Source organism: Stylophora pistillata, chromosome 4 (assembly GCF_964205215.1).
Source record: "Stylophora pistillata chromosome 4, jaStyPist1.2, whole genome shotgun sequence".
NCBI classification, from domain to species: domain Eukaryota; kingdom Metazoa; phylum Cnidaria; class Anthozoa; order Scleractinia; family Pocilloporidae; genus Stylophora; species Stylophora pistillata.
In genome coordinates this window covers 40,400,560-40,423,090 of record NC_142522.1, presented here as the reverse complement: position 1 = coordinate 40,423,090, position 22,531 = coordinate 40,400,560, and the positions used below count along the sequence as shown (strand labels likewise).

At 38.1% G+C, this 22,531-nt stretch overlaps 3 protein-coding genes across 18 annotated transcripts in view; 2 read left to right on the top strand and 1 right to left on the bottom strand.

Annotated features, from left to right (window-relative positions):
* LOC111330025 (MFS-type transporter SLC18B1) overlaps nucleotides 1-13,942 on the bottom strand; it is a 39,891-nt gene extending 25,949 nt beyond the window's left edge. Inside the window, exons 1-2 of one of the 3 annotated variants that reach the window (XM_088758602.1) lie at nucleotides 13,412-13,550; nucleotides 2,805-3,114 (exon numbers count right to left, since the gene is read on the bottom strand). In XM_088758602.1, coding sequence (XP_088614728.1) covers nucleotides 2,805-3,020 — 216 coding nt within the window. In that variant the 5' untranslated portion in view covers nucleotides 3,021-3,114; nucleotides 13,412-13,550. Of the gene's footprint in view, nucleotides 1-1,605; nucleotides 1,959-2,804; nucleotides 3,115-13,411 lie in introns of those variants that run through there. The other 2 variants (XM_088758603.1, XM_088758601.1) reach the window with 2 other exon arrangements.
* LOC148733729 (uncharacterized) lies at nucleotides 333-1,545 on the top strand. Its single transcript, XM_088758970.1, has 2 exons — nucleotides 333-1,147; nucleotides 1,225-1,545. Exon 1 carries the CDS (start codon nucleotides 338-340, stop codon nucleotides 896-898), a length of 561 nt encoding a protein of 186 aa, XP_088615096.1. The 5' UTR covers nucleotides 333-337; the 3' UTR covers nucleotides 899-1,147; nucleotides 1,225-1,545.
* Nucleotides 2,438-22,531, top strand: part of LOC111330024 (MFS-type transporter SLC18B1) — a 25,251-nt gene continuing 5,157 nt past the window's right edge. For 4 of the 14 annotated variants that reach the window (XR_016000585.1, XR_016000586.1, XR_016000587.1 and 1 more), the window contains exons 1-8: nucleotides 14,778-15,094; nucleotides 17,288-17,383; nucleotides 18,144-18,217; nucleotides 18,600-18,747; nucleotides 19,890-19,958; nucleotides 20,458-20,542; nucleotides 21,161-21,235; nucleotides 21,852-21,922. Coding sequence is in view for 11 of the 14 variants with exons in the window: in XM_088758591.1 (XP_088614717.1) it covers nucleotides 14,891-15,094; nucleotides 17,288-17,383; nucleotides 18,144-18,217; nucleotides 18,600-18,747; nucleotides 19,890-19,958; nucleotides 20,458-20,542; nucleotides 21,161-21,235; nucleotides 21,852-21,922 (822 nt within the window). In the remaining 3 variants the exon portion in view is untranslated. Of the gene's footprint in view, nucleotides 2,624-14,776; nucleotides 15,095-16,459; nucleotides 16,601-17,287; nucleotides 17,384-18,143; nucleotides 18,218-18,599; nucleotides 18,791-19,889; nucleotides 19,959-20,457; nucleotides 20,543-21,160; nucleotides 21,236-21,851; nucleotides 21,923-22,531 lie in introns of those variants that run through there. The other 10 variants (XM_088758596.1, XM_088758598.1, XM_088758592.1 and 7 more) reach the window with 10 other exon arrangements.

Below are 22,531 nucleotides of genomic sequence, written 5' to 3'. Positions count from 1 at the left end.
ATCAACCTAAGGCATGGACCTATCTGGGCCCTTAAATGTAAAGCAGGGAAGAGGAACAGCTGAACGCTGGTGTTGTCTGTTTACCTGCTTAAATACTCGTGCAGTCCACCTTTAATTGGTTCAGTCGATAAGTACGAACGACCTCCTACTGTGTCTACGAAGATTCATTAACCGTCGCGGTGAAGTGATTGAACTAAGATGCGACCGAGGCTCAAATTTCGTCGGAGCTGAAAGGGAACTGAGAGAAGCGCTTAAGTCGTGGAACCAGCAACAGATTGATCGGGAATTGCTATAAAGAGGTTGCAACTGGGTCTTTCAGCTCCCTACCGCCTCTAGCATGTCGGGGATCTGGGAGCGGATGGTGCGCAGTGCCAAGACAGTTCTAAAGGCAATCGTCGGGACTCAAGTAGTGACAGAGCCAGTTCTTGAAACTCTCTTCACGGAAGTCGAACGAGTGCTGAATGGCCTAGCACTTACTGCCAACTCAGATGACCCAAACGACTTGCAGCCGCTCACTCCTGCGCATTTTCTGATGCAAAGAAAGTCCATCTGCTTACCTCCAAGCGCGTTCGAGAAGGCTGATAACTACCGGAGGAAATGGAAGCAAGTCCAATTCCTGGCAGACCTGTTTTGGAAGCGATGGCTACGGGAATACCTGCCAACCCTGCAAATTCGAGGGAAATGGCGCAAAGCCCTGCCCAATTTAAAACCAAATGCTCTGGTCCTATTGTTTGATGAAAACGCACCAAGAGGGCATTGGAGTCTTGGACGGGTCTTGAAGACCTACCCTGGACCGGATCGAATGGTACGCACAGCGAGAGTCAAATCGAAAGACTCCGTGTTCATACGCCCGATTCAGAAGCTGTGCCTACTGGAAAATGATTTTGGGAAGACCTAAACTTGAGCTGAACCAGGAGTTTTGGGCGATCGTCCAACCGAATCGTCCCAAGGCGGGCGGAATGTTTTGTTGAACTTAGAGACGTTTTTCCTTTGTTCTTGTTTTTTTTGTTGCGTTGCGTTTCGGTACATATACACGAGGTTGAGTTTGGTCACATGTTTTTTGGACTGTAGCTTCTCACACGTGTTCTTATCGACGAGCTCTTGCGGGCTGTAAACGCTTCTTTTAATCGTTTGGTTTGCCCAAAATGTAAGTAGGATTTCGATTGACGCTTGTTTTGGGTATTCATTTTGTTTATTCGTTCTCTTGTTTGTTTTCTTTCTCAGTTTTCACCGTCTTGTAACCGATTTTTCGTGACATGTTCATACTATCAATTTTGATGGTCGAAAATTAAAGGAATATTACGGATAACGCGTCGAAGTTTTGTGCTACCCTCAACAAGTGCGAATGTCGATCTACTGAGATACTCTGAAATAAACAGTTAGAACCGCCGGGAAACATCGGGTCCAAGTCGGATCAGGATCGGAATTTTATTGTTATACTCACTCACTCTCTCATCTCCGTAACATTTATAGTGGCTTTGCCACACTTTTGTAACACTTTTTTTACCAAAAAGAAAAATACAATACATAAAAATCGATGCTTGATATTGTATAGGCTTGATTTCTAATAATATATGTAACTGATCAATAAATACAATTGCTAACCTCTTGCGGAAAGAATGATGAAAACACAGATTCTGCGTTTAAATCAAGGACGAAGTTCAGAAGGCAATTGCTAAGGAGGATTGCTCTGCAGTGGTGAGGAATCCCAGGTAAAACAGCCCCAGAGCAACATTCAGAGCTTGAGCTTTCCTCTTCCTCGCTGACTTGGAGGCTTTCAATAATCAGGCCATTTTTCTGATCACCGGATTGAGTCACTAAACTAAGATCCATTTTTAACCCGAATCAGTGGGTGATACACTGACTAAAATGAGGACAGCTATTTTTTTCTTATGCTTATGGGTGTGAATTCCAGTACTTTAACACTTTTTAGACAATGTTGATATTGATCTAAGAGGAGGAGGTTAGGAAAAGGTTCTACTGTTTCTCATTGGATCTGGCAAAAATTGAAAAAAATTTTCCATCGTAAGTCTAATGAATAATAAACCCATTTACGCGATTCGCTATTGTCTTGAGTCAGATTTGCAACGAGGAAAAATATTGAGATTTGGAGGGAAAAAAGGTTTTCTATCTTTATTTGGTTACTTTCATCACATTTCGTCTATTGCCTGTCGTATTGTCTGTATAACCTTAAAAGAAAAGGCCTAGTACTGTTTTTCCCAGAAAAAGAAATGTTTCTCTTAGGATCATAGAAAGAGCGCGAATCATCATTTACAAAAACAAGAACCTGAACAAATAGTTAAAAAAGAAAAGAAAATGGCTTGTAGAAAAAAAAATCAAATTATGATCAAAGTCAAAATATCTAGGTTACGAATCTATCAATGAAATATGTGTTGTTTGATTGAGTAGGAGGGCCGAACGGAAATATACTTAGCGTGAGGTCCGTGCGTCGTGAGCGAGAGGCAAATATGTTCCTGTCGATCCGGTCAGACCTAACTCAGTCAAGAAGCATTTCATCAATATGACCACTGATTAAGTTTTGAAAAATTCAAAGAGTGTTTAACTGAAAGAGGACACGATAAACTGGTACGCGCGATTCCATACAGCACCAATACATTTTAAGGTAAGTGATTTATTCTACTTAAAAAGAACATCTGCAACCCTAACAGGGTTTTTGAGGAAAGCTCCTTGTTGATTTAGAGATAACAGCTAGTCACTTATTAAACTGTGAAAAATATAACATTTATTTACCAACATATGCTTAATTTCTATCATATTCGTGGTTCATAAATATTGTTACTAACCTCTTGAGGGAAGAATGGTGAAAACAAAGAGTATGTTACAAACACCATAAAGCCGCAAAGACCATTGCTGACGCAGACAGCTATCATGTGAAGAATCCCTGGCGAATTACCTTCAGAGGAACACTTTTCCTCTTTCTCGCTGAGTTGGAGACTGTTAACTATCAGGCTTTTCTTCACATCCTCGGATTTGATTTCTGAACCACCGGTAATAGTCATTTTCAATCAGAATGGTTAATACTTTGACTAGAATGTCGACACCAATTGTAACTCTCGACAACAGCTTTCTTTTCAGTGAGTGCTTTAAAAATGCCTTGGAAAGATAAGAAATGGTTGGACTGCGTTAGACCTGGGTTCGACTTTCTGCACTGTTAGTAGCACGACATTTTCCACTTCCACTTGACTATCTGATGTCCATGGAATTTTCAGGGATTTAAAGGACTTTAAAGTTGAAAAAACTGATAGAAATTCAGACTTATTTTCATCAGCCAAGCTCTATGATACCATTTGTCTTAAGCTGAGAGTTTATTCATCAGATGTTGTCTCCGCACAAGATATAATATCCTCACGTAACTCAGGGCCTATTTAGCAGCGCATCCGTGATGAATTTTTGACCAATCAGAGCGCACGTTGTGTCAAAGCTGTGTAAGATTACGAATTTACTTCAACTAACGCGTGGATCATGCGTTGGTGTGAGTTCATCGAGATATGCGGCACGTGGGAAGTTTGGGAGCAAATAAGATACGTAAGAGTCGCTCGAGGCGCAGCCAAGAGCAACTCTATCTTCTTGAGTGCTCTTGAAACTTTCCAGGTGCTTCACATCTTGATAAATGCACAGCTGACGAATAAACCATTTGGTTCATACGTCAGTGTACATTCATCGTGAAATGAATGAAGCACTTGGGAAGTTTAGAGAGCCTTGAGGAAGCAAGAGTTGCTCGAGGCGCAGCCGAGAGCAACTCTTAAGCAGCATTCGCGCACGAACCAATTGATAAATATTCGTCGCCGGCAGTCTGTCACATTGAGTGATATATGAAGATTTTCAATATTTCCTCTAAATTCAAATTATAAAAGACCGCACATTTCTCTCGCCTGTTTCAAACAAGCTTAACCTGCGTTTCGAGAGGCGATTTTATTTTAATCCGTTACGAGGTTTTTATTCTTTTTTTCCATCAAATTTTCATTTTTAGTTTATTTTGGAGACATAAACGGATTACTTTTTTCGAACAGTCATCCGTTTTAACAGCTTCTCACCACACACGTGGTTAGTCGTAGGGTCATCAACAAGCTCACAGGGGGCAAGAGACATTTGAGATGTAATTGTGATTATTAGTAGCTCTTGCTCTGGCCTTCAGTGTGCTAAAAAAATTTCCGAGTGTGTCATAACGTTATGTTTAAATTGCTCAAAACATGATCAAGTTGCTTTGTTGAGTTTACTCACATGGCAGACTTCAACAAAACCCAAGTAAAGTCTGCACACTTACGAAAGCGAGGCGCCTCGGTTCTCTCTCGGCTTTCACGGGCCTCTTTAGCTTTTAAATAAGTTTATGTATCATTATAACCTGAAAAATTGCTACGGCGCCATTTGCTATTTAGTGTCCAACCCAGCACAAACATCAGGTCTTCCAGCCTTTTTTTGACTTTTATAAAGTGTTTTATATCTGAAATGTTCTTATAAACTGGAAGTTATGGATACCGCATGTTCGCTAGGAACTGTAATGATCCCAAGAGCAATAAAGTATCCAAACAAACAGATTTAACTCAACTAGTTTCATTGCAAACGTAACATGGCTGCCGCTATCAAAAGCACATGGTTTTCTCCTATCCCAGCATACTTAGCGGCCTTATACATTACAGGAGCTATGGGATGTTCGGGAAGAAACCATCCTGGTGTCTACTGACGATTGCATGTTAGATGTCTGCTTTCAACTCTATATTAAATTGTTGTCAATCTGATTCATCTTGCGTGGAGGTCTATTCGAAACACCACAATATCATTGATAACCTGAAAATTTTCTACGAAATTCAAACTAATTCGCAAAATCTAAAAAGCATAGCGCGACCGAGAGCATACATTCTTTGCTACGTGAGCACGACGCATTTCCAGAAAACGGGTTTTTTAAAACGACCTCAGTGTTGGTGGGGGCGGATATCCACCATTATTCACTCCACTTCGGTGAATAATTATTAAATAATAAGTGCTCTGTAATCTCAGAACACTATTTTCTTCTGACAGTTTGATCCGTATGCAATCTTTTTGTCGGAATTATTTATCATAAATTTTTATCGTAAAAAGGGTGAGGTAAACTTATGATACCTGCATGTTTTTCCCTCAAATTCCCAACTCCTGAATAAACCAGAAAAACATATTTAGAAAATTCTTTCTTGATACCAATTCTTTCCTCTAGCAATAAACTGTCTGATGAATCAATTCTTGTTTAGATCAGAATCGAAAATATGGGTACTTTTCAACTTTTTCTCATGTGAAATACGTCAATATTATTTCAGACCATTTTCATTTGAGATGGTAATAGCCTCCATGACTGCTTTATCTTTCCGCGTGCGCTGCGAGCGATGAAATAATACAACATATTACAATGATATCGCCAAGCACGATGGTGATAGAAGAAAATGCTCACGAACTGAATAATTTGAAAAATTTTATGCTGCGTTAGCGATACTCTCAACAACAAAACGTGAGGGTGCTGTGCTTCCCAAATTATTTTTTGGGGGGCTACTGCCCTCCCCCTGTTTTCCCCGCTTCGCCGCCGATGAATCGTGCTTGTCTTCAAAAACAATTTGCATCGACAAAACTCTTGATCATTCATTTGCTAAATTATATTATTTTTTTAATATCTAGCGCAAGGGACATAAGATAGAAATATTCCTTATTACTTGACCCGTTGGGCCCCGCTCGCGAAATCCCGTAGAAAACCACAGTGAACGCTGGCGTGTAGAGGGCCGAAGGGGTTGACTTGAGAAGGTCCGGAAAAAGCCGTTCGGCGCTGCTGCTCTCACGTCACTCTGTTGCAAAAACTTAAAGGAGAACAGAACTAAGAAAAAAGTCGCGTTTTTTAAGGAAGTGGGAGTCTCTTGTTCTGACTTGAGAGAGTAATGGAAAAATTTTAAGTGCAGAATTTTTCTTGTGCTCGTGTGGCTGCGTGTGCCCATCTATCGCGTGCTACTTATGTTGGATTTTTCAACACTTAGTAGTCATATGGTAAAATGCTTATTGACGATTCTGGTCCGGCCGGACGGGAAAACATTTTGCTTTCGGTCATGAGGCACGGCTTTGCAGAAGTAAGCCTTTTTACCACCATATGTACTGTGTTTAGCAGAATATTCGGAGATGAATCTATCCTAGCAAAAATTTCAACTCTACATCCTAGAAACTGAAAGTGAAAACTGAAACTAAAACTCTTTATTCGCACTATTTCAAGAGGTTACTACAGATTATAAAAGTCAGAATATATAAGAAACAGTAAATTACATCAATAATCAAAAGTAAAATGTGCACAGTGACCAAAGTAGCATAGCTTTCGAGTTGGCCACTGTCACGTATAATTAACTGGTGTATCTTAACATTTACACAAGACGTACTTTACTTTAATTCTATATTTACACTAACCAAAGTATTTATACACAATTAATATTATAAACAAAGAGAATAGAGAAGGGTTAACGCTTGAAACGTCAGCTTTTGTAATCGTTACGGTGGCCAATTTACCATTTCAACTTTGTTGATATATCCAAATTATTTTGTTACTCCCACCGACGCAGCCCTAAACAGTTTCTTTCGAAACTATCAGCCTTCATTCGGAAGGATAGTTTGCTTCAACGGTTTGGTAAGTCATTAATATAAAGCAAAAATAACAATGATCCCAAAGTTGACCCTTGAGGTATACCACAAATAATGGTCTGACTACTAGATATAGTTTCCCCAATTTTGAAAACCTGATTTCGATTGTACAAGTAACTTTCAAACCATCTGAGAGGATCACCACGTATACCCACAGGCGGCCCAAGCTCTCTTTGAGAACCACACAAGGAACACAATTTGCATATCGATTTATTAGGATTTGTATGGGATTTTCTACAAGATAGCCATAGAGATAGTTAAAAGTGAAAATATTAAATAAAAATGGCTTACCTTATTCCATAATAATCCTGGTTTTCTCTTCTTTAAGAGGAGAAAACCAGGATTAAAAAAAACCGCTTAAATCAAGTGAAATCGGTAAAATAACTACACCAGGAGCTAGCAATACACGTATGGAACAAGGTAAGCCATTTGATTTGCACTTAGTGTTTTGTAGTTTTGGCGCCAGAGCGTTGTCACAGGGAGTCTGGGGACCAACCCCTCTTTTTATTTAAAGTCGCGAAGAACTCAATATTCAAATAACGGTCAGCCAGAGATCACGAAAAGATCTAAAAGATGTATGGAATGCCCTACGAATTGTAAGTTAAATTTCGTTAAAAACTCTCAAATGCTATTCAATATTTAAAAAAAATCTGAATTTGTTTTTTAGTTTGACTTGCTTCCTCTGGCAACCAGTACAAACGTAGGCATGCTACGCATGCAGGAGTTATTTTTTTGGATACGTAGGTTGAAATGGGACACTATATAACTGATGCTGGTGTCTGAATTGTTGGCAAAAATAAACTGCATTGGTACCACGCTTCCTGCAGTCCCCTCCACAGCCCTAATTTGAACTTGTCACGCAACGCTATCTCTCTCTCCAACATTGCATGACGAGACTAAACAACAACCTGCTCGTAGGTTCAAATTGTGCTTATTGCCGTTCCTTCGTCAGAGACAAAGTCCTAGTTATTATTCTGACTATTAAGGGTCAGAATCAGAAATTATGTTTGGTTTTTCCTGTGCAAGAAAATGCACAGTAGCGTGCAGTTTTTAATTGGCGTAAAGTAATGTGGTGGCATATCCATGGAACGAGGTTGAGTTTTGACATCGAGTGTCAGTCAGATTTGAAGTGCTGGCCGCGCATCAACGATAAGCTTGTTACAGTTTATACTCATCTTTCGGGTGAACTTAACTATATTTATTTAAAGTACAAGCCTAATGCTGTGAATCACTACTATTGTTAACGTTCTGATGAAAACAACAACCCTTGGGTACAGTAATACAACCATCCTATGTAAAGGTTGGCGATTGAAACCATCCGTAAATAAATATTGCGAAAAAAACAATTGTACTTTTCTCACCAAAAAAAAAAAACTTGTGGAAGTCACTGCCACATACCTTTAATTTCAATCAGTCAAAAATCTTGAGGTCTATAAAATGCCTTCTGTGATATATAGTTCCGAGGCAAAAAAAAATTCAAAGGTTTGTTATTAGATGTAAGCAAGAGAAATCCTTGTAAATAAAGTCATCGCGTTCAAATACAACTTTTTATTGAGTGATCCCGCCTTTCCTCCGGGGATTTTAGTAATTCCAAATTTTCATGGATGGCATCAACTTGTTCCGAAGTCTTAGCCTCCATAACTCACCATGTTAACAAACCATGAAAAGCACTCGACAGCGATTTTGCTAAAACAGCAAAGTCTTCAATTCGAACCAATTCAATTCAATCCGCTGATCCACAAATCCGGCCTAAATATAGGCTCCGTGTAGCTTCTTGTTCAGTAACAGATGGTTGCGTCAAAATACTCTTCCGTATAATTTTGCAGTGGAAAGCTCTATTTTATCTCTTACAGCCTCTGGACAAAGATATTTTCCGGTCTCCGTTCTTCGAACAAGTGAAAGTAGATTGAACCAAGAGAAAGTATCATTCTTCAAAGGATAATATGGTGGGCTACTTAATTGGTTGTTGCCTATCTGGACTTTGCCCTTTGCGTGCGAAATACGTGATAAAATGCATGCACGCCGGGCTGACGGGCTCGGAAATATAGCCATTTCGAGCAGCGGCTTCTCTATCCAAGATGGCGTTGGGCGCCATTTTTAATTTTTACAAATTTATTTAGATTTATTCAAGGGTTCTCTTTGTATTGTGGGATATTTGTGGAGTCTGTGAACGAAAGAGGAGGCCATTTTGGAAGAGTGAAAGTGGATCTTTCCGTAGGGATGTTTTTGAGAAGAATACGGTAAGTAAAAGGCGCAAAATTTTACTTTTTCATTGTGCAATGTGACGTAACCCTTGGGATGATGTACTGAGGCAAAGAAAGAGATTACAACATTTCTAGAGGCTATTTTAAAATTTTAAAACGATGGGTTCCTGTGATAGACATTGTATTTGCATATTGTGTTTGCTGAATGTAGATTCATTGTTTTCAGCTTCTGTAAATTGGTACCGCGTGAGCTGAAAGCTGGAATCTGGCCGTGTTGAAGCAGAACCAGGTTCGGATTAATACAACTGGGAGCGAGCTTTGCTCGTTGCTTTCGAAAATGGCAAGGAAGGGTAGGAAGAGAGCAAGAAGCTCCAAGACAATAGCAAAGGAAAAATTTCCAATCGGGGAACTTGCCCGTAGGCGGAAAGTACTCAAAGAGGAATTTATTTCAAACTGCAAAGTCTACTCGACGGAAAATTCAAAGCTGAAAAAACTGAAAAGAAAGGCAAGGAAAAGTAAATTTGCTCATATGTATTATGTTGATAAAAAAAAGTGGTGCTCCCAGGGACGGAAGGGATCCCTTTCCTATCGATTCACAGGGAAAGAGACAAAAAAGTTCTGTCACCATTTTATGTCTATTCTAAAGGCAATTTCACGTGAGGACGACAGTCCTCAGCAACAGCTCCAAATTTGCACGTTTGCATTCATTGGCCTTCAGCTAAGAGATGCTATCAGCCGGTTTAGTCGTGTAACAATAACTGAGGGTGTCTTGCAGGAAATCAAAGACTCTTGCAAGCGGTATTTCAATATCTGCTCTCTTATGTTAGGCTCCGTAACACCGACAGTCTGGACAATCGGTCATGACATCCCTTATCACACAGACCTCCTGTATAGGAAACTTGGCTTAGGGTTAGGCATTAATACTATGCAAGGGAGGGAGGCTAAACATGTGCGCATCAGCCAGTATGCAAAGCATGCAACCTTGTCAACAAGGTGGAGCCTTGTTTTTAGACATGATTTCATTACAACTGTTTGGTTAAGGCAATATGACCCTGCAAGTTTTCACTACCACAAGAGCACAGATGTGTATGTTCCTAAAAAGATTGAGCAACCAAATGTTTGCTACTGTGGCTTAGACAAGGAATGCAGTGCTGAAAAATGTTTACTGTGTTCATCTGGGATTTACAAGAGTGTAGAAAGGAGTGCTGAAACAGGGGCTTTAGACCCATATATTTGCAATCTTCTTAGTGTCACAAGCTGAACATAAAGGTACAATGACTAACCCAAAAACAGTTTGGGACATTTACAGTCGAACACCTAACCAAGGCCACCGAGCAAAAGTCGTAACAAATTTCCTGACCATAAAATTAAAAAAAATGGTCAAATTGAGTGCAATTATCTCGAATAGATAGTTCAGATAAATTCTTTATATAGTTTGAAAAGTACCCTTGTTTTTTTTTTCTTTTTTTTCACAAAATTGTGTCAGGATGGTCTTGGTTGGAGTAGCTGCTCTGTTAACAGTTTTCTTGCTGCTAAGTGGAGCTATATTGTTGTTAACTTGCTAAATTATTTTGGGGTTATATTCAAAATGCTTTGGGTGCATATTTCCCTTCAGCAACCCATTTTAAAAACTCTCGAGTCCAAAAATAATACCTGGATGTTGTTGTAGCACTTGAAATTCATAAGCTTTAGAAAAAGCCTCAAATGCAAATACTTTTTCTATATAAAGGGAAAGGGTCACAAACCATTGGTGGCACATATCCCTGTTGGATATTTGGGGAAAGCCCCTCCCCTAACTCTTAGTAACAATATTTTATCAGATAGAATAAATATATGAAAATCATATATTTTGAACTGCGGTATTTGATACGTATGATGCACGATCCTCGCAGTAGATAGCGCTGTTTAAGCAATAGCGAAAATCAGACCTGAAAAAAATCAGGCCTGTACGGGACTCGAACCACTGACCTCTGCGATACTAGTGCAGCGCTCTACCAATTGAGCTAACAAGCCAACTGAGAGCATGCCGTTAAGTTGATTCGTAATGAACCCGTGAAAGTGATAAATGAGATAGAATAAATATATGAAAATCATATATTTTTTGTCAGTGGTTCGAGTCCCGTACAGGCCTGATTTTTTTCAGGTCTGATTTTCGCTATTGCTTAAATAGCGCTATCTACTGCGAGGATCGTGCATCATACGTATCAAATACCGCAGTTCAAAATATATGATTTTCATATATTTATTCTATCTCATTTATCACTTTCACGGGTTCATTACGAATCAACTTAACGGCCTGCTCTCAGTTGGCTTGTTAGCTCAATTGGTAGAGCGCTGCACTAGTATCGCAGAGGTCAGTGGTTCGAGTCCCGTACAGGCCTGATTTTTTTCAGGTCTGATTTTCGCTATTGCTTAAATAGCGCTATCTACTGCGAGGATCGTGCATCATACGTATCAAATACCGCAGTTCAAAATATATGATTTTCATATATTTATTCTATCTCATTTATCACTTTCACGGGTTCATTACGAATCAACTTAACGGCCTGCTCTCAGTTGGCTTGTTAGCTCAATTGGTAGAGCGCTGCACTAGTATCGCAGAGGTCAGTGGTTCGAGTCCCGTACAGGCCTGATTTTTTTCAGGTCTGATTTTCGCTATTGCTTAAATAGCGCTATCTACTGCGAGGATCGTGCATCATACGTATCAAATACCGCAGTTCAAAATATATGATTTTCATATATTTATTCTATCTCATTTATCACTTTCACGGGTTCATTACGAATCAACTTAACGGCATGCTCTCAGTTGGCTTGTTAGCTCAATTGGTAGAGCGCTGCACTAGTATCGCAGAGGTCAGTGGTTCGAGTCCCGTACAGGCCTGATTTTTTTCAGGTCTGATTTTCGCTATTGCTTAAATAGCGCTATCTACTGCGAGGATCGTGCATCATACGTAATATTCTATCAATTTCAACTATATGTTCATGAACTGTACTTTACATGGTTTGAGTTGATTAAATAAACTCAACAAATGATTGATAACAAGGATTTAATACCTAAATAAACAGCCAACAGTTTTTTCCATTTAGCTGACATAATTATGGAATGCTCATTATTTCTGCCACTGTTTTTTGCTGAACTCAGCAAGGGGTACTGTTTTTCTTTATGCAAGGGAGTGCTGAGGTACTCCCAGTCTGTTGTAATGTCCATACCTGAGGCTGATTTTTATAATTTCAGAGTTTTTTTAATATGTAAACTTTGCTGGATAATCACCAGTGACAATCACCTGGCTAAAGGAACCATCTTTTTCTTTTTTAAGGAAGATATCGCTCTCATGGATTTTTCCTTTTCGATATTTATTTGCCAGTGAGAGAAAGAGACTCTTAATCTTCCCCATATCCGTGATGTGTATTTCATGCACAGCACGTGTGTTCCTGACAACCACACCACCAGCAACAGGAGCTATAGCGACAACCTTGAAACAATCAAACACTTCCAGTGGTAAATTCCATGAGAAATTGACAGTCCATGGCCGAGAGGCACGAGTTTTTCGCTTCATTTTTCTCAGCATTCTGATGTGCCAAAAACCAACAATCCTTGCCAATATTCTTGCGGGCTGAGCTAAATGAAATTTGAAAGCCTTTTCACTCTCAAACGTGTGTTTCTTGTTAACTGCTCTACACAACACTAAAAGCTCGCCCCCAATTTCTGTCGCTAAAGCTTTGTCTTCACTAGAATTCTTGAAATCATCCACAACTTCGTGAAGTTTTACTAAAAGGGCCGCCATATTGAAAGCACCATTTGTACAGAGATCGCTGACCAGTTTCTTACAGGCTCACTGTTATCGAAATGGCGCGATTTGGTAACCTGCCAGCCCGGCGTGCAGGTTGTTTACAGGAAATTGACACGCAATGGGGTAAAGTCCAGGTTAGTTATAAGCGAATTTTATTTGTAGAAAACGTCTAAGCACGTGAGAGTTGCGTGGAAAATTAACCGACCGAACCATTCTGTCCCTTGTGAAATATTTTTCATTGAGGTAGATTTATGTCAAAATTTGCGTTGTTTACTGGAAAATGGCATTTCATCTAAAAAAATCTAATCCATACTGGCGAGTAAAAAGTAACACGCAATTGTAACGGGAAAGTATTGTTTAAACAATATTTAATTCATGGAGGACTTTTAGAAGCAAAGAAACGGATATGTAACATGGCAGTCGACGCAGAAAGTAAATGTAACTTGGTGGTCGATTATCAATCAAATATGATTTACGCAAATATCTTGCGCAAGATTTACCAGAGTCAGTAAAACTAGCCTTTCCGAAACAACACGCTATAGCGCTAAATTCGTGTTAGGCCTCCAGCTGACGGTGTATGCGTCGTAAGTGAAGGAGCGGTACACAAAACATGCACGTTTTAACTCGCTAATCGGTAGAAAAAGTTCCCTGACGACCTTTCAAATCCAGACAGATCATAGCGATAAAATCCTCACGAAGGACATGAGCCATTACACTGAATAGATGGTCTTACAACTCTTGTAGATGTCATCTTACCTTGTTCCTTGAGCGAAATTCAAAATTGGAATCGCTGATTAACTCATATATAGCAATGAAATATCCTGAAGTTGCTCCTATCAACATCTGAAGTACTATTTGATTCAAAATTTTTCTCATGTTCCACTCAGTCTCCTTCAGAAGGAAGAATAAGCGTGGTCGTACAACGGTCACAACTCCACCACTTTCCCAACACGACTGATACATTTCCTTAATTCGCGAACCGCTCTCTCCGACTCAAGCGTTGATTCGCTGAAATTTGAAGACCTGTCAAACTACAAATTAGCAAGAACGCTCTGATTGGTGCGACATCGAAAAATACTACAATCTGATTGGTTTGTGATACACCAAAAGATTGGGCCAATCACATTGCGTTGAGATACACCAAAAAAAAGATGCGCCAATCAGATTGCTTAGAGATACACCAAATTGCGCTGATCAGATTACACTACACCACAATACACCAATCTATACGCTAACATATAGTTATTTTTTTTAAAAAAATAACTCAATAAAAAAATAACTCAAAAATAAACGGCAACCATACATCAGAAACCTTCAAAGCTACAGTAACGCTTCAAAACAAAAGCGCGAATCACCATTTTTATTTAATATTTTCACTTTTAACTATCTCTATGGCTATCTTGTAGAAAATCCCATACAAATCCTAATAAATCGATATGCAAATTGTGTTCCTTGTGTGGTTCTCAAAGAGAGCTTGGGCTACCTGTGGTATACCGTAGCTATAAAGTTTCCATAACAGAATATCATGGTTAATTGTGTCAAATGCCTTTGAAAAGTCGAGAAAAAGACCACAGGTAACCAATTTTTTATCCATAGCCTTCTTAAGTGAGTCAGTAATTTCTAAGATAGCTTGCTCAGTTGAGTAGCCCTTCCTGAATCCAAATTGATACTCATACAAAATACTATATTCTTCAAGAAAATTGTATAGTTGACTATAAATTAGCTGTTCTAAAACTTTACTAAAAGATGAGAGAGTTGAAATAGGCCTATAGTTGGCTGGGTCAGTCGCATCACCATTTTTGTAAACTGGAGTAACCTGTGAAACTTTTAATATATTTGGAACTATACCAATTTCGATCGATTGATTATAAATTTGCGTAAATGGAACAGACAGAGAAGGTCTTTACCAGGATTCCGAGGAACCAGTCCATTCTTATCAAACAATATAATTTACTGAACATTTTAAAGTCGCGGAAAAACTTACAAGGTAATTGCTTACAAACAATCGAGAAGTAAACAACAACTATGCAAGCTGTATTCGTGTCGCGTGACGCGTACTTTATTGCGTAACTGCTCTTGCGTGAGATGGTGCAATAATTCGTAGCCAGACTTACCGCTGACCTTCGAAACTCAACTATTAGTTTTCTTCTTTGGTCAATGTTAAACTATTTGAAAAGTAAGTTGCGCTCAAAACGGTTGCAATTAAATGTCGACATTTTATTTATAATATCATAAATGGAAGATGTTAGTAGTCCAGAGATTTCATTTACCAACCAGAGGAATGGCTTGTCAAACGACAGCTACCGATCCAACGAGAGGGTGCAGAATTCGGGCTCTCTTTGTACTGTTCGCAACATATTTATCATCGTCTCCCTCTGCATTGTGTACTTTGTGGTGTTTGAAGCATACTCTGTATATTCACCATTCTTTCCCAGTGAGGTAAGCACTTATATTTATTGATGAACGATAACATACTAGAAGATAAGCACATGAATGCCTTTGATCACAACTCAATAAGTCAAACAAATTATCCCCACTTAATAACGCAAATTCCAGAATTTGAAAGCGAAAAAGTGAACGGACAATCAAATTAAGAAATGCTAACAAAAATGCATTTTTTTTCATTGAATTTAATCTCTGATAATTGAATAACAACATGCATATAGTGCTTCAAGTCTAACCTCAAAGGCACACGTAACTGGCTTGAGTCACGTAACTTATGATATCATGTCTTGTGTGGAAACAACTGCTGAAAAATTAACTCTCAGCTTACGAAAGTAGGTACGCCAAAGCTTGATTGAAAGAATGAAATCTAAATTTGACCTCCCGTTTTCTCGACTTAAAAGGCGTCTAGATCATTTAAAATATATATGCCAGGGACTTCAAATATTCAAATCATAACGCAATCACATAACCTCGGCGTCATTGTGTGAGGATCGATCGAGCAAGAAAACGAACCTAGATCTACCGTGGTCCAATCCTTTCTCAACTTTTTTTATTAATTCTTGCAACAGTATTTAAGAGTTGCAAAAAGTTGTTGACATTTGAGTCAAATTGAGATCCATTCAGATTGAAAATGACTATTACCGGTGGTTAAGATATTTAATCCGATGATGAGACGAAAAGAGCGAGAAAGAGGAAAAGTGTTCCCTTGGAGGTGATTCACTTGGGCTTTTTCACATAATAGTTAACTATGCCAACAATGGTCTTTGCGGCTTTCTGGTGTTTTCACCATTAATTCTTTCCTCAAGAGGTCAGCTATCATATTTATCAATCACTAATACATTAGAAATTAAGCCTGTGGTGTTAAATAAATGTAATATCTTTAATAGATAATAAGTAACTAGCTGACTCATAAAATAATAATTTTTTTAACTCTGAGTCAACAAGGAGCTTTCCTTAAAAAGCCTGTCAGGGTTCCAAATGCTCCTTTTATGCACAGAATCATTTATCCTAAAATTTATTATTATTATTATTAGTATTATTATTATTATTATTATTATTATTATTATTTAGTTAGTGTGTAGTGGAAATGTAACTTCAGTGTCACTGTATTATAGACTGTGGTGAAGAAAGATAGGAAATGACAGCATTTTCAATTGATAGATTTGTAACCTAGGTATTTTGTGAATAATGATTCACACCCTTTGCATGGTCCTCAGGGAAACATTTAGTTTTGAGGGAAAAACAAAACTGGGCTTTTTTTCCCCATAGTTACAGATAAATGATGAAAGTAACCAAATAAACATACATTTAAAAGAAAAGGCTGTTTACAAAATTATGATTTTTTTCTTTGATGCAAAGCTCTGACTATTGTGTCTGCTGCCAGGAGCATTGCACTAATGGCTTTTATTAAAACTGGATCATTGGATAATGCAATTCAAGACTTTTTATTGGCTTAGCCATTATGGTATATGAGCCAATATACCATAATCTACCAGTATGGTAAGCGTACACATCAGCTTAAAATTAAAAGGGAGCTAAAATATTAAGTAAAATTTAATAATTTAATTTAATGTTTTTAATAAAACAATTATTCCACTCGTGCTTGTCAGTTGATATGATATGATTATTTAATTTGGATATATCAACAAAGTTGAAATAGTATATTGGCCACCGTAATGATTACAAAAGCTGACGTTTCGAGCGTTAGCCCTTCGTCGGAGCGAATAGAGGAATTGTGGGTTGTGTGTGCTTTTAAAGGCAGAAAATGGAGCTGATATGATTATAGCCAACTTGGCACTACGCGCCTCATTGGCTATCTATCATCTCATATCCAATGTGTGGTCGTGGAATAATTGTTAATTATTATGCATTAGACTTCCAATGAAAAAACTGATAAAAAGAATCTCCTTTACAAGCTTCAATATTCCTGTGACTGCACGGTAAAAGAGATTCTATACAGTCGAGGACAAAAGGCTCACCACAGTAAGCTGAAGATTTAATCATTGTAGGAGATTTAAGGCAAGAGGGATAGGCCAAAGGGTCAAACTAACAGAAGTAAGAGCTTAATGGGGGTCTGGGGATGGTTTAGGAAGATTGAATATTGTTCCAATGCCATTTTTACATTTTGTTTCATAAGTTTCCTGATTTACCATTTAATTGTTTTTTTTTCTTCTGTCGACCTAAAAGGCAAGGGATAAAGGCGTATCTGGAACTATAGTGGGTTTACTCTTTGGAACTTATTCATTTGTGGTTTTCATCTTTTCTCCATTTTGTGGAGTTCTTGTAAGTATTTGACTCTGAAGGGTATTAATGAGAGTTAGAATATTTGAACCATTTATATGTATATTTATCATTATTAAAAACTGGATCATTGGATAATGCCATTCAAGACTTTTCATTGGCTTAGCCATTATGGTATATGAGCCAATATACCATAATCTAATATCTGTACATTGTAACATCCGGTTTCTTCTTACAAAATAAAGTCGAGAAGATTTGTCTAGTATCTTGGAGTGTTTTTTTTTTTTTAATAAAACCATTATTCCCTTTTACATATTCAATAATCCTCTATCATAGTTTTAAAATTAATTTTCATGATAAGTAACTTAACCACATTTAGATCAGAGTAGGATCCACAAGACAGGACCCGGAACGGTTTACTTTCATTTTTACAGATTACTTTGCTGAGAAGAAAAGTAGACGGTTATTAAAGAGAAATGTATATTTTGTATTCTTAACCCTTTAAGCTTAATTAACCAATGAGCATCTAATTTCTCCATACAATTATACTTATGAGTCATTCATTCAGCTCATGAGAATAAAGGAAATGATCACCAACCTGAGAAGCCTTGATTGATAAATGAATTCTCTTTTCCAGTACCTAGGAAATGTACAGGAAAGAGTGCCAAGAATATTGATACTGATGTTTGGATGTTACCACACGGCCACAACTTGACTATGTGTAGTTTTCTGCATGAATCAACAATTGTATTCCAAGCTTCTTCACAGTGATTTACTGATGAGGAATTTGTATCACTTACAGATACCAAAATATGGTCCCAGGTTTGTGCTCTACACAGGACTTGTTCTTTGTGGGGGATCAATGGTTTTATTTGGGTGAGCCAAACAACTGGATTCAATATGTATGATTTCTGCATTTAATCTCAGAATTGATCCTTCAGCTAGTTGCCATCCTTCTTTCTTCTCATTGCTCTTTTCCTTGAAATTGTAATATAATACTGTTATTAGAGAAATTTCTCTATGGTCAATCTTGAAAGTGAAAAGGCTAGGTCTCAGATGTAGCACTTATCCAATGACTTGATAAACTGAACAAGACTTGAGCAAGCAAAGTTGTTATGCTGAGAAATGTTAAAGACTGTCAAGTTGAAAGAATCTTCACTATTTGGTGTGAAAAGATTGAAAGGGAAAATGTAAGAGGTTGAAGAGGATCTTGCTTCTTCAGGAAACTATCAGATACCATGGCTTTTGTATCTTTTAGATTTGGTGGCATGATTGTCGATCGGGATGCGTTCATAGCTCTTTGCTTTTTGCTAAGAGCAACATCTGCTATTGGAGGAGCTGCAGCTGAAACCTCAGCATTGTCCATTTTATTGGAAAAATTTCCAGATAATGTTGGAATGGTTACAGTATGTGGGACTTTGTTTCTTGAATGTTAAGATTATACACATGGTAATTGATATGCTTTGATGGATAAGAACTTGTAAAATATTTGTATCAAAGAGTTGCTTATTTTTAGTTATTTGTGCATCATAATTAAGGCAACTATTTATTTACTCCACTGGGAAAAGACATCTCTCCAGAGCAGCTGTATAGGACTTGTCGTGACATTCCCTAAGTCATGTCTTTTTCAGTGGGTCTAAAGCCACCTTAAAATAAAGCAAAAAAATCTCCTGAAAAGAGCGCTTATTCATCAAAATGCTAAGTACTCTAAATAATGTTCACTTCTTTGGAAAAATGACAGTAAATGAATTGCAATAAATGATTGGAATAAGTGTTTGTTGAATAGGTTTAGCAGCAGTAGATTCAGAAGGTGACCTTAAATTTACCATTACCTCCATTTTGTTTAAAATTGATTGGAATTTAAAGACTTGATTTTAACAGTGCTTGTAAACTGAAAAAAAGTCTGCATAGCAAACATGTGGCAAGCTAGTACTCATTACATTCCTATTGTGTTAAAGCTGCCGTATTGAATTCATTTGAAAAGTTCAAATTTACTAGGGAGATGGTACATGTAGTAAAGATGTCGAAGAAATTTCTCCAGGTCCCCTCCTCCCTTTTTGATTCGTTCACCTCTCTCTTCCCCTGATCTTGTTGATTTTAACAAATGGTAAACACCACAGTGTACACTACTGAGTTATGGATGCATGCAGGAGGTTGCTAAGCACAAAAGAAGCATAAGAGTCGCGTGAGGCGATAGCCGAGAGCGACTCTAGCTTCTTGAGTGCTTAGCAAACCTCCCAAGTGCATACATAACTCAATAGTGTACGTTGTGGTGTTTACCATTTGTTTTATAACATAACATCGATACAATCTGTAGCTAAAGAGTTCCCTTTCATTTAACAAATCTTACGTGACCAGAAAAAAACAAGCATGCGCGGAAAAATAGTCTTGCATTTGCTCAAGTCAGCAGCGTACACCCATGGGCAAATGGGGGACGCTAAATTGACCAATCATAGTGCGCGCTTTACTTTGGTTATATTATAATAATACAATTTAGTGCAGCTTTAAGACAAAATAAGAAAATACTTCTTTAAATTTTATTTTCTAGGGTGTGGTAGAGACATGTACTGGAGCTGGATTTTCCCTTGGTCCAGTTATTGGGGGAGTTCTTTACACAGTATGGGCAAGACATGATCTTTCCCTTATTTATTACCATTGTAATTTGTAATTTATCAGGTAAACAAATTACAAATTACAATGCAATTTGTAATTTATTTACCTGATAAATTACAATTTACAATAGTCCTTTTTACAGTTGTGGGCTTGGTGGCCAAGCCTTTGAACAGGAGTGAGGCTTAGGGTGACCTTGTTATGATACAGATGTTGCTGCTTTTCAAATGCAAATTATTTTGTTATCATGCTAACTAGATACAGGTCTCTATCACAACAGGGTCACCCTTAGCCTCACTCCTGTTAAAAGGCTTGGCCACCAAGCCCACAACTGTAAAAGGGACTATTCCACCCACAGTTAGGTTGAACACTTCATTACCCCAGCTTCTGTTCACAGAGTATATCATGGAAAGAATTAAAGTCAATGGGCAACAGGGTAATCAAAGGTGCAATGAAATAATGTCATCGAATGTTTACTCTTTCATCTTCTTTGATCTCATTTTTAGGTTGGTGGTTTTAAACTTCCCTTCATTGTTACCGGTGGCACTATGATAGCTGTTATTCCAGTTTTAGTTTTGATACTTGGCAAAGGTTTGATTTTGAGTTGTTTTAAACAATCTGTTTTCTAACTGATTGAAGTATCTCATTTTTTCGTATATCAGTTGATATGTTGAAAAGGTGCTTAGGTTAATAATTGATCCGTCCATCAATGAGTCAGTGAGTTAATTAGTCAATTAAGTCAGTCAGTCAGTTAGTCAGTTGGGCTAGTTAGTCACTTAGTCAGTCACTTAGACAATCAAGTCAGTGAGCCAGTTAATATTACAGTCAACCCTTAAGTCGTTTTTGACATGTCTGAATCACCTTTTCTTTTTTTTACGATGTGCCTTTTATGGACAACTTTTATTTAAAATCGTTTCAAGGTAACATATTATACCAATGCTCTCTGGCGAACAGTTTGGTAACCAAATACAATTGTAGCCACCAACATGGAGATGCAATGTGAGTCAAAAGCATTGAACAAAAGGGAAAGTTAGCGCTGGGCTACATATTTTTTTTGCGGATCACCTCTAACTCCGGCCATGGAATAAAATGGGAAAAAAGAATACCTGTACTGTATTTAGTGTAGTTTTGAGCCATATTTGTCCATTTCTGAGAAGTCTTCTCTTTCGAAACATCACATGTGTTATTGTTATAAAAACTACATACTAGGAGACAAGGAAGACAGTGACAAGGAATCAATATCCATGTTAGAAGCGCTAAAAATTCCAACTGCACTCATGCTATGTAAGTATGAGACTAAACTTAACATTTCGCGTATTATTTCTGAAAGTGGATAATGGAGAGTTAGAGCCTCTTTACTAGGAGGTGGGGGACTCCAGCTGGGTGAAGTAACCTGCGTAGGTGGTGTAACCTGTCTGTCAGTACAATCTCTTGTTTTACCTTGATCAAGTTTACATGATAATTGGGATAACCCGGTGGGTTGCCCTTTCTGCCAGGTAGGGTAACCTTGTCATTCGGGGTCGTAATTTGTCATGTAAAAATCTCAAATTGTAGTAACTCACCTAGCCGTGGTCGCGTTCATATAATGTAGTTACATTCATGTTCATGTTACGTTCATGCTACGTTTGCAAGCGCGCATATTACGTTTGCAAGCGCGCATGTTACGTTTGCAAGCGCGCATGTTACGTTTGCAAGCGCCAAAAATATCACCCGGGATTCCGGGGTTGTAAAATTGTATGTAAGATTGTATATATCTCAAAAAGAAAAGGGTACCTTTTAAATTAGCCAGGTTCAGCGATTGAAAAGGTCAAGGCCATTTTTTAAGTTACAGAGTAAGAATTGTTATAATTGTTTTAGAGTTAAACGAAATGAGATAGGTCTCTAATCCATTGTATTACAGCTCTCTGCTTTGCCGCCTGTGGTTTATCATTTTCTTACCTTGAGCCTATCATAGGCCCGCACTTGAAACAGGTACAAGTACGACTTTTACGTTAAAATTATGTTTGGCGTTTTTAAGGTAACATCAAAAATTGCTTTATTCTGTCTCAGAACATGCTTTGTTTGATCAAAATCTATGTAGTCTTGGAAAGGCAAACCTGGGCGCGAGAACACTTAACACAGTACCTTGAGAAAGACTGAAAAGTGAAATTGGAAGATACTCTAGGACTTAGTTAGTTCTGTGTAACATCCCTCTATTGATCCAGTAAACTCGCGTTAACCATTTGGAGGCAGAACAGTCAGAGTCATTTTAATTTCCCGTGCTTCATGAAAGTTGCTTCTTTGTACTTTGAGTTCTTTATTAGCTACACGTGATATTTTTCATTCTTCTGATTGGACGATGTGACTGCTTTGGTTTTCATTATGCGACATTCAATCAATATCAGCCTGGGCCCAGGCCTTCATAATTAACGCTGCAAGACGCCCGTTTCTCTGCACGCAGGAAGATTGAAGACGAGTCGAGAAGGGGTTTGCAAGGGATCTGGCCTGAGACGATCACGGGCAAAGACACGCTCGTGTCGCATTTCTAATAATCGAAATGCGATTTATGATTCCTTGTGGAAAATTGAGTTCGCTAAACTT